Here is a 12,276-nt window from a genome sequence, read left to right on the forward strand (position 1 = left end):
GGCTGGGCCAGGAAGGACCCGAGGACCAGGAAGTGCCAGGACCAGTAGCCAGGACCAGAGTGGCTACCCAGAGGTCCCCTCTCACGTGTGTTGCCACCAGTCACCCTTCCAGCCCCTGAGCAGGGATCCGAGAATGTGCCAAGCATCCCGGCCAGCATCCCGCTGGCCTGGGCCGGGCGGGCCTGTATATAGGGTCTGTTTGCAATAGGGAGCGACGTCTTCTATTTTTTACTGCTCCCTCCTCGACATTGTCTGGGGCAGGAGGAGAAGGTATTTTCGAGACAGCACAGGCAACACAAACAAAAATTGTGAAGTTGCCACTCAAAAAAAAAGATAAGATGCCTGGGTCATCTTGTAAATACATTAAAGAGGCAACAATTCAAGTCCATGAGGCCAGGATGCTACAGAGCACTGCTTTAAGGACTCAGGGGATGAATGTGGCCTGGGTCTGAGGGAGGAATGGGAGAGACCTTTATGAATGCTTGAGGATGGTAGGACTTGGGTAGGCAGAGAAGGAAGGGTGGAGGGGAAATAAGAAAAATGGAAAGTAAAAGGTGTGTTGGAGGATATGTAAAAAAGGTTTGTTCCAACAAAAGGTTCAGGAAGGTGATTAGTTGAAGATAAATGGAGTGACAGAATCCTGGGACATCAGAGACTTACACAGGGACCATCCACTCTATTGTAGTTTATTAACTTTGGGTGAGGAAATAAGAGATGCAGAGGGTGAAGTGTGTAGAAGAGTTTGAGAAGAGCCTTGTAAGGAGTTTGGACTTTACAAACAATGGACTCTCCTTGAAAGCTTTTGTAGATCAATCCATTGAGAGGAACTTCTATTGCAATAGGGAGGGTGCTATTAGAGCTAAAACTAGAGTGAACACAAACATTCATCTCCTCTGAGTATTAAAAAAGAAACAGATATAAAGGCTTTATGTTAGAGGAAAATGGTATTTCCCAATAGTGAGGGTGAAGACTGAAGTTAGTGCCAGAGGAAGATTCTGGGATCTCCTTTTATTGGTACCTAGGAGGAAAAATAGGGATGGATTTTTACTGCTCATTGATGAATGAAGTGTGAACATCCCTGGAAAAGAAAACACAGTTGACCACTTCAAGCTCTTACTTTTTGTGTGTTTTTCTAGATAAAACCCCTCAATCAATACAAAGGAGATGTGTGTGCTTTGTTAACAATAAGGCAAAAGGCTGAGGGTTTCTCATTTATTTGTGACTGTATTTCCTTTGCCTTCATGCTGAGCTCTCAAATAAGCAGAAAGACACATTTGTAATGTTAGATGCTATTTTTAGAATTTAACTCAACAAGGAATTATTTATGTATTTTGCTTTTGTTGCAGAAATAATTTATTTTTATGAAACAAAAAATATAGAGATTAACAAAAATAATTGAAGATCACTTGTTATATCACTACACAGAGTTCCACCACTTAATATTTATATTTTAGACACATTTCCAGTATATAAATATATATTTCTAAAATGGGATCATATTGTGCATATTGTTTACAGTATTCTTTTTAAAAAGATAATATATAATAATATAAAATATTAGTAGTGTGCTGAGAACATCTATTCATGTCAATATATATTTTTAGAATGATATCTTAATTTCTGCATATATTCTATTCTGTATTTGTAGTGTTTTATTTACTCAGTTTCATGCTGATTCTCTTTACTAATTTTTATTTTATTGCTAATACAGTAATAAGTATTTGGGTGAGATAAGTATCTCTGCATTGTCTTTCATTCATTCTTTCACATGGTTCAATAGATAGATTTATATTGCCATTATGTGCTAAGCTCTCTTTTGGGCATGAGGATACAGTGATGAACAAGTTTGAGAAAGCTTCATATTTTCATGGAATTTACCTTATAGTTGGGAGAGAGAAAAAATAAAAAAAGTAAGCCAATAAATGAATACAAGTAGTTGAGAAAAAAAAATAGTACCATAAACATAATAGAAAATGGGGGTGATAGGGCCTGCTGGGGATGGGAGGAAGATGATCAGGGAAAGGCCCATTTAGTTGGTTTGACCTTTGAGTTAAGCTCTGAGTCCCAAGGAAGAGCCGACCATCCTTAGGGACATAGCTTTTCCAGTATGTCAGGCGTTCAGATAAAATTGGTAAGACTAAAGAGCTTGGAGTATTGGTAAAGTAGGGAAAAGGCTAGTGTGGTTGGGCTTAGTGAGTTGAGGTGAGGGAAGAGAAGAGGTGGTGGGAGGTGAGATCAAAGAGGTACGTAGAGTCCAGGTCATGTAGGACTCGAAAGGTGAATGTAATAAATACGTTTGTGCTTTATTCTAAGAGTGACGAATAGCCTTTGGGTGATATTAACCAAAGGAAACATGATCTGCTTAACATATCTGCTACCGTGTGGAAGGTAAGGGTTAGAAACAGAGAGACAAGCAACAGTGGCAGTATAATCACTCACGAATAATGGTGTCTTAAACCAGATTGTTAGTATCGCAAACAGAGAGAAGCAGGAGATTTGTGCTAATATTTGAAGGTAGAGCTCTCAAAATGTACTGCTTAATTATTTTCTACAAATATCCCTAGGAATGTAAATGTCAGAGCAAAGGGTATGCACAGTTTAGAGACCCCTCTACATAGTCCCCAGTGTTCACAAGGGAATTTTGTACCATTTAACAGACAATTATGGTTTCTATAATTATCAGAAAGTATGCATTCACAGGAGTAAGGAACATCTTTGTTCTCAAGGAGGTGACAACTTAATATGTTGAGAATGTACTTATTGCTTACTCTTTTACTATGATATTTATTTAGTTGGTAATTTCTACATCAGATATAATGTCTTTTCTCCCATGGGTGGGGGGTGGTGGTGTGTGTAAAAACAGAAATACCTTGGCATCATAATCTATTTTTTTGTTTCAAACTATGAAATTAAATATTAAAAGATAATAGCAAAATAAAATATCACTGCCTACATCCAAATATCCACTAGAAGGTAAATACCAAGCAGAAAAATATTTAAAGAGTAGTAACAGGCAATTCACAAAATAGTAAAGTTAAAAAAGATAAGAAACAAACAGGAATTAATTTGTACTTTTTTTTAAATAACACTAAGCCAAAGACACCAGAAACGTTTGAGCCTTGGTATTAGAAAACAATTTACAAAGACAGCAAAAAACAAATATATTGCACATTTAGAAAATTTTGAAATGAAGAGATACATTTAAACACAACATTAGCAAAGCATTTACTGTAATATAATTATTTTATTCCTAGAAATGGCCTTTAAGACACCTAATCCAGTTGCCTCATTGTATAATTGAAGAATTGGGAGCCTCTACCATACAGTGGATGTCATCTCAGCCCATCCTGATGGGGCCATATGTCCCCAGTATGAATGGGGGAGACTTATTTTGTAGCATCACTCGACTTTTTTCTTCCAAGATAACAAAGCAATTGTTGTTAACCCTAGTTCCTAAGTTAATTAGCTTTAGTTCTTTTGAGTTGGAAACAGATCAGAGACTTGAGAGGGTTCACCCAAGGTCACAACAGAGGGACATGGAAGCACTAGGATTTGAGCCTGGTGTGTTTGACCTTGGAGACCTTGTATTTTTAAAAAGCAGTTTTAAATGTTTGCTTTTTTTTTTTTATTTACACACAGAAAAATGCACTCACTCTCAGATACAGTTCTGTGAGTTTTGACAAATGCCTGAAGCGATGAAGTACTATTGCAGTTAAGATGCAGAGCGGTTCTAGTTCCCCAAAGTGTTCCCTCATGCTGGCGCCTAAGTTGTCAACCTCTCCCACACCTCCAAATGCAGGGAATCACTCATGTGTTCTTTGACCATGAAGTTTTACCTTTTACAGAATGTTTTATTCATGGAATCATATAATATGTAGCCTTTTGAATCCGGCTTCCCTTGCTTAACTTTCTATATTTGAAAACCATTGATGATGCATATATAGCTTGTTCTTTGTTATTGGTGAGTAGTATTCTGACTCATAGACATACCACAGTTTGTTTATCTCTTCATCTGCTGAAGAAAGTTCATCCAGGCTTGGCAATTACTGTAGAGCTGCTGCAAGGATTCCCCCACAGCCGTAGGATTCCTAGCTCATATGCCAAATGTATGCTAACTTTATAAGAAACTGTCAAACTGTTTTCCAAGTGGTTGACACTGTGTACTCCCTCTTGCTATGTGTAAGTCTCCATTGTTCTGCATCTTCACCAGCTCGTGTAATTGTCAGTGGTTTCTAATGCTTTTATTTTAGCTTTTCTAATAGGGGTATAGGAATATCTCATTTTAGTTTTTAATTTGATTTTCCCTATTGACCTAGGATGTGTTCCATCATTTCAAGTGCTTATTTGCCATTTGTATATCTTGAATGGTTAAGTGTCTGCTCACATCTTTTGCCTATTTTTATGGGATTGTTTGTTGAATTTTGAGAATTCTTTATACATTTAGATATTTGGAAATCTGTCCTTTGGCAGATATGTGATTTGTGAATATTTTCTCCCAGTCTGTGGTTTTTCTTTTCACTGGCTTAATAATGTCTTTCCTGTAGCAAAACTTTAAAATGTTGCTGATACCCAAATTATATATTTTGTCTTATTATTGCGCTTTCGAGTTTATGTCTAAGAAATTTTTGCCTAACCCAAGGTCATAGAGGATTTCTCCCATATTTTCTTCTAAAAGTTTTATATTTTACATTTAAGTCTCTGACTAATTTTGAATTAATTTTTGTATAAGGTATAAATTATAGGTTGAGGTTCTTATTTATTTGTTTGTATATTTATTTGTTCATTTATGTAGATATAGATGTTCCAGTTGATGCAGACTTTTTGTTAAGAAGATTGTGTTTTCTCCAATATTGCTTTTGTGTCTTTATCAGAAAATATTGAGCTTATTTGTGTGGGTTAATTTTATTCTTCAATTTTATTGACATACTTTTCTATCAATACCATACTACCACACTGTCTTAGTGTAGCTTGATAATGTCTCAAAACCCAGTAGTGTGAATCCTCCAACTTTGTTCTTCCCCTTTAGAGTTGTTTTTATTTCTCATCCCTTTCATTTGCATGGATTTTTAGAATCAGCATATCTACAAAATATTCTGCTTGGATGTTGATGGAATTTTACTTATAGACCAATTGGGGAGAATTGACATCTTAACAAGATTCACTTTTTGAACCAGGAACATAGTATATGTCTGTATTTATTTATGCTTTTGGTGCGAGTGTGTGTGTGTGTGTGTGTGTGTGTGGGTGTGTTACTTTTAAGTACTTTAAGGAGATATATGAGGGAGAGAAAAATAAAACAAATAATAAACTCACCATTGAAATAGTCTTTATTCACATTTCAATTGGCTCCCCAATCTGACTACTATTTTTTACTTTGCATAGTCCTTAGGTGGTTTTTTAAAAATTCCTTCCAGGATGTTTAGTTGTAATTAGTGGGTGAGACAGCCTGTAGTGTGCGTATTCCCTCTTATTCGGAGTTGAAAGTGAATTGCTTTTAATTGTCATTATCATAGTCCTTCTTGTTTTGTGATGCCATGGATTGTGGAGCAGCCAGAAGTGGTTTATTTGTGTTGTTTTTCTCTTTTTCACTTTGAATAAACCAAATGTGAGGCGAGTTTCATAATGTGGGGTTGTTAAATGTTCAAAGGATTTGAACATTTATGTTAAATGTTCAAAGGATTTATCTTGGGCGGGTGGAGGCCTAGGAAAAAGGGTGGAACACAGAACCACTCTTTTTAAGCCCAGTAACAGTTAGTTAGGTTCAGGAGTTTCTTTCATTCTTGACATTGCCATGATGTGTCACTTAAAAATAAATAAAATGAAAGTTGATGTGACAGCAGAATCACCAGGGTCTGTCTAGGAGCATTTCTTAGCAGGCATTGCCTTGCTGACAAATAACTGGGGTTCGCCTATGACACAGGATTTCACAATATTCCATTTATTTAGCCCAAAAGAGAATACAATGTCCTGTGTCCAAACACAGCTCAGCTGAACGATAAATTCTAGTAGCATCCAAACAATATTATCTCCCCTATATCTTAAGAGGGCTTATTATCAAAGCTTAAGTAGCAGTATCTTCTAATAGAGATAATAAGCACATTTTCCACTTTATCTCCAAGAATTTGATATCACTAAGTGTGTCCTCTCAAGCACAACATAAATGGCTTATTTTATTTATATCCTACATTTTAGGCTATTTGTAACATAGACACATGCAAACAACGTATCTGGTTTCTTTTCTGTGTTCTAGTTTTATAATTCGTAAGTCTCCAAGGTTGCTTTTTTACAAATCAAGATGCTATTCTAGAGAGCCTCAGACTGATTTTTTTACTAAAGCAGAGTGCTGCAGAACCGTCCAGAGCATGAACTACAGTGATCCACCAAAGGAAATCTTACCTGCAGTTATTTGATATACCCTGAGGATATTCATATACCTTTTGTTAGAATAGAAGTTTGATTCTACAGCTACTCATTCAGAAGTAGGGTCGAGCTGAATTTTGAATGAGATCAAAATTTGTATATTTGTGAAACCAGGGAAAATACTTAATTTTTTTTTCGTGGCAGAGGGGTTATGCTTTTCTTATGGAAATTGTTCAATATTTTTAAGCAGATAATGTGTTACAAGTCATATTTAAAAATTATGTAACCAAATTAAGATATATAAATATCAACAAGAGTTGGAAAAACTCAGAGACTTCGAGGAGATTGAAGTGTATATTTTGTCCACAAAAGTATGCAGAAACATGATTCTAGGGTGTTCTTTTAAGCCCTCAACTAGGGCATTATGAACTGATTTTAAAATAGAAAGATAATTGTCCTTTCAAATGAATATTTGGCCCTTCATTTAGTCATCCAAATAAGGGTGAGAGCGCAATTACAGTGGACCCAAAGGCTTCTAATGCATAAAACATGTTACAATATATATGTAAATGCTTTATTCATAATCTATAGCCTTTGTAGTTTACACATTCCATTTGCATTATACATTTCATTGTCATCATAATCTTCTGGTTTGTTCAGGCATGTATTAAAACCCCCATTTAGAGCTAATGGAACTGAAGTGAAAAGAAACGGTATAAATCTCCATCCTAGACACAGTGGAGAAATGCTGGCACTGAGACTCTAAGGCCGCTGTTCCCTTTGTGACAACTCGCTTCCTCAGCAGCGAAGAGCCCAGCCTGCTGATTCATAATCCTGGGATTAAAGTTCTCACGAAATAGTGTTTGAGAGGATATTGTTTATTATCTGGGAAGCCACATGAGTTTCAGTGTAAATGTCACCTCTCCTGGGAAACTCACCTTCATGAGACCAGTTAGGATTTTCATCGACGAACTTACTATTACTACTATGATAAATTAACCACTTTTTAGAAGTGTTTTGTCTCACCTAAAACAATCCTGTATACCCCACTTTAGGAAAGACAAATTAATTATGAAGTAATTATTGCGTACCACTTCTCTTCCTGGGTAATGTGTAATAAATTTTATGAGGATATGCTCTCTTCACTTCTGTATTTATAGTTCCTACCATGGTGCCTGACACACAGTAGGTCTCAGTCAGAATGTGTCTAGTACATTAATATTTGCCTATTTATGTGAATAGTGTATGTGAATAGTGTATGGATGCTGTATGGCTGTATATATTTTCCTTTCTTATGAATACAGAAATGTTTGCCTTTCTCCCAAGTCCTCTTGGGTACAAAATAAGCGTACTTTCTGCTCACTTTTACAGGATTATACGTTGACAATGTATTTTCAACAAGCCTGGAGAGATAAGAGGCTGTCGTATAATGTCATACCTTTAAACTTAACTCTGGACAACCGCGTCGCAGACCAGCTCTGGGTGCCTGACACCTACTTCCTGAATGACAAGAAGTCGTTCGTGCACGGCGTGACCGTCAAGAACCGCATGATCCGCCTGCATCCCGACGGCACTGTCCTCTACGGCCTCAGGTCTGTAGTGCGCATTGCAGAATGGGGCTTTTCCTGAACCAAGTGGTTACTGCTTTCTGTCCGAGGGGAACGTGTTTGTGCTGTTTTCCTTACTCCTCCGCCAAGCCTCCCACGAAGCAGTTAAACCTCCTACCCCGCAGACATCTGATAGCTCAGGGAGCTTGCTTACAGAGGGACTTAGCCACAGCTAAGACTAAGCGTTTTTCTGAATTATATCAGCTGCTGATCCTAAAGCTGCTTTCTTTAAGGAGCAGGGATAAACAATGCCAAAATAGCTGAGACATAGAGTTTCCTTAAAGTGGAGAAAAACAATCGTGAATGCCTAACGCGTGTTTGAATGTGGCAGATGCGGTCTTGTTAGTTGCTCCTGAGCTGCAGGAACCGGGCCTGGTCCTCTGGTGACAGGAAGGCTTTCTGCGTCCTCTCACCCTCCAACGAGGAGTCAGACTTGCAGATAAAGTCATGATCTTAGACTTATTATTAATGAACTTACACTATTAAATGTGCCTTTCGTCAGAAGAGAATGGTGAGGTTCTGCTGTTTGGATGAGGCTAAATTGTAAAATAAGACAATTTCTTCTTTTAAAGTTTGATTTGCATTAAAACAAATAGTTTCTTTAAAAAGGAAGAAAAAAATACAGTATAAAGAATTCCTCTGCATTATAGTACAAGAAACTCTGAATTCGAAATGTTCAGTTGTCTTTGATCTATTCCATTTTCCATAAATATGTAGTTACTTTACCATAGTAATGACGATGATAATAGTCGTATTATTTCATGAACACTTGTTAGAAGTCAGCTAAGTACTATCCATACATTAATATAGTCAATTTTTACAACAACCTCATAAGTTAGAAACTGTTACAATCTTTATTTTCAAATAAAGAAACTGAGGCTGATGCCACTTGCTAAGATCACGAAGAGAGTAAACTGTGAGGATGGGATTCAAACACTTCCCAGTTCAGAGCCAGAGCTCTTAGCCAATACACTGGGATAACTCTCACTGAAACATGTTTCTTACCTGGGATATCTCGTTTTCATTACCTACTCTGTTCAGCATGCCAGACGAATACGTTGTCTGGATCCTTTTAAACTGGCTTCTGTATCATGTCTGTAGAGAAAATGACCTTTGACTGTGGAGAAAGGGAAAGTATGAAGCAGGGAGAGAGCATGTTTGTATCCTGTGTTAGCCTCTGAAGGTAAAGAGATGAATTGGAAATTTATAAATGTCTCATTTCAGTCTTTACCTGCACTCTAGACAAACCTGGTCAAGGTTGTCAACACATTGTAAATGCACCGATGCAACGCTGAATAGATGAGAAATAAGCAATCACCATGTCTTTGGAATTGAGAGGGAAAAGAGAGGACCAATATAGATGATAAATGTCTTCTTTCTATTGCTAAGCCAATAATCAGACAAAGAAAACTGATGATTGTTCATTCTTATCATTAGGAGGCACTGAACATAAGAGCTGTAGCTCAGACTCACAACAAGAGGAAGTCATCATTCTCCCCTCCCCACTCCCAATAAGGGCTGCTGGCAAGTAGGCAGGCTCCTAAAGACACCTGGCATGTGTAGAATTAGGACTTCTACACAGAGAAGGCTCTGAATTGTGATGGTCTTATCGGTTGTATTATTAATTCTGAATTTGAAATTGATAAGGTTTTTCAGGGAATTTATAAAAGTCCCATTCCAGTTTCTACTGATAGACAGAACAATTTGTTTCCTGGCTAGAAATTGAATGCAGATCACACATTCTTTTCTCAGCTCTAGGAGGTTCATTTGTGAGAAATAAATAAAAGAAATTCAATTGAAATTGCCACTGCCATGGTTGATTCAGTTCTATGTGGCCTCTCTTCCTATTTACCTACCTCCCACCCCGGTTAGTCTCTATTATTGATAGCCTAGTATGAAATGTATCTTATATTTGTGGCATGAACTCTGTCATTTCCATTTCAAAAACATTGTATGGTTTCCCTTAAACCAAGCCTTTCCTTTTATTCTCATCATGTGTTATCACTCTTCCATTTTCTCAACTGATTTGAAGATCTACAGGATACAGAAATAATTTTTACAAGTTATGAATAATGCTTTTTTGAAACTTAAATTTATAACTCGTGGCTAAATAATCATGAAACTCTTGAATATAGATTCTCCCTTCACTCTTGGCTGGTTGATAGTTCAGTTGTACCAATTTGATCTTAAAATCAAATACCTCCTGTCTTTTATGGTCCTATTTAGAAATTTCTTTCAAGAGATATGGCTGAAATGGGAAGAATATTTTCTTGGGAATAACCTAGCTGTAGTTGGTGACAAAGGACTTTTCAGTTCACTAGACTGAAGAATTCCTAGCCATTTATAAAGCAAGTATTTCAAACAGGTCAACTGTCTTTTATTTTAAAATAAAATTGGTCCAGTCAAATTATTTTCAGAACACTTTGAGGAAAAATGACACATAAAAATATAGGTGGTTGTTGTTATTGTTTGTTTCTTTTGTGGTTTTTGTTTTGTTTTTGTTAATGAACCCAGCAAAAGTACTAGCAGGTAAAAAATCAGGTTTAATCTGTTATTTACATGACATCACGAATAATGTTACATAGATATAAATCAGATCATTATTGACTTTGAAAAAGGAAGATATTTGTTAGTTTTCAAAAAGGTAATGAATAATTGCATTGGACAGAGAATCAGGAGACCTGCATCCTATTCTAGTCTTAAAATTAGTGGTTCTTACGTAAATCAGTTCTAAGTTTTATTCTAGCTCCCCAAATCCCATATTCATGCAATTTTTCTAATGTGTGGCGTAAATATTTTTAGGACTTCTACTTCATTATGCATATGGCTTGCAACGCTTTATATAATATTTTAGTGCTTCAGAAATTGCATTTATCTCCTTGAAAAAAAATCTTATTAGTTAGGAAAGCAAAAACAAAAATCATAGCATTCAGGTAAGCAAAAAAGCCTGAATTGTCAACTTTGACATCTCTTATGAGCATAACAATGTATATTTTTATTAAAACTTAGACTCTGAACCCAAATGGACTGTATATTATTTATGGAAAGTGACTAACATTATATCATAAGCATGTTATCACATTAAAAAATCTTCAACAAACACAATTAAAACAAAACTCCTTTTCTATGATGAGATGATGCATATTTAATATTGAAAATTTAGAAAATTCAGATAAGTTATGAATAAAATTACCCTTCATTTTTACCACTCAGAATTAATCATTATTCTGTACCTTGCTATATACTCTTGCAGGTATTTTTCCTAGTACAAAAAGCATATAGGTAGCTTTTCATAAAAAGAATCCACATTATTTTTCTTTAATTTTTTCTTTAATAATGAATCCTATATAATAAAAGGGTAATATGCAAATCGACCGAATGGCAGAATGACCGGTCGCTATGACGTGCACTGACCACCAGGGGGCAGACGCTCAATGCAAGAGCTGCCCCCTGGTGGTCAGTGTGCTCCCACAGGGGGAGTGCCGCTCAGCCAGAAGCCCAGAAGCCAGTTTCACGGCTGGCAAACGCAGCGCGGCAGGAGCCTCTCCCGCCTCCACCACAGCGCTAAGGATGTCCGACTGCCGGCTAAGCCATCAGTTGGACATCCCCCAAGGGTTCCTGGACTACGAGAGTATGCAGGCCAGGCTGAGGGACACCCCTCCCCCAAGTGCACGAATCTCGTGCACCGGGCCTCTAGTGTATTTATAAATATGCTTGCCATGTGAATACATCCCTTCTCACTATGAGTCTTTAACTGTTATAACACATATTTGGGATATAATTTTTTTATTTAATATAGGATATGGCTTATGGTTTTGAGATAAGGCACGATATGTGGTTGTAATAAAATGCAGGACTACTATTTAAAAGTTACTTAATATTTTAGCAACAAAGCTATTCGTGGCACAATTTATAATCTTACAGTTGTGCTGTTGTAATTTGTAGTCTCATTGGTTCAATAAATGGCCCAGGAGATGTACTGATGTGGATATTACTAGGACATTTCTTGTGGACAAAATGACTTCCTTACTCTTTCAGTAGTCGCTGACCTATCTAAAAATAGCTCTTTGTCATTTGGTGTGAGGGGGGAGCCCTTGACTTCCTATATCTGTATACCTCCCATATGTAACATTAGATCAGAAACATGTCACTTCTGATTAAAGGTTCACATTCTTGAAGAAAGATTCAGCAGGAAGCAGAAGGCAATTCAGCCACCTCCTGCTATGCATGTTCTGTCATTGGGAAAATGGCAAAGGATAACGTTAGCCTGTAATGAATTTAGACAAGCAGGATTATTAATTTTATCTTC

The 12,276-nt window shown here is 36.8% G+C and overlaps 1 protein-coding gene across 4 annotated transcripts in view; it reads left to right on the forward strand.

The window, feature by feature from the left end:
* The window catches only part of GABRB2 (gamma-aminobutyric acid type A receptor subunit beta2), a 195,934-nt gene that overhangs the window by 60,907 nt on the left and 122,751 nt on the right, over positions 1-12,276 (forward strand). For all 4 annotated transcript variants that reach the window (XM_070414478.1, XM_070414476.1, XM_070414477.1 and 1 more), the window contains one exon: positions 7,732-7,952. In XM_070414478.1, coding sequence (XP_070270579.1) covers positions 7,732-7,952 — 221 coding nt within the window. The remainder of the gene's footprint in view (positions 1-7,731; positions 7,953-12,276) is intronic.

The sequence above is a fragment of the Myotis yumanensis genome, unplaced genomic scaffold (assembly GCF_028538775.1).
Source record: "Myotis yumanensis isolate MYYU_CA2020_CCGP unplaced genomic scaffold, mMyoYum1.0.hap1 SCAF_5, whole genome shotgun sequence".
Lineage (NCBI taxonomy): Eukaryota > Metazoa > Chordata > Mammalia > Chiroptera > Vespertilionidae > Myotis > Myotis yumanensis.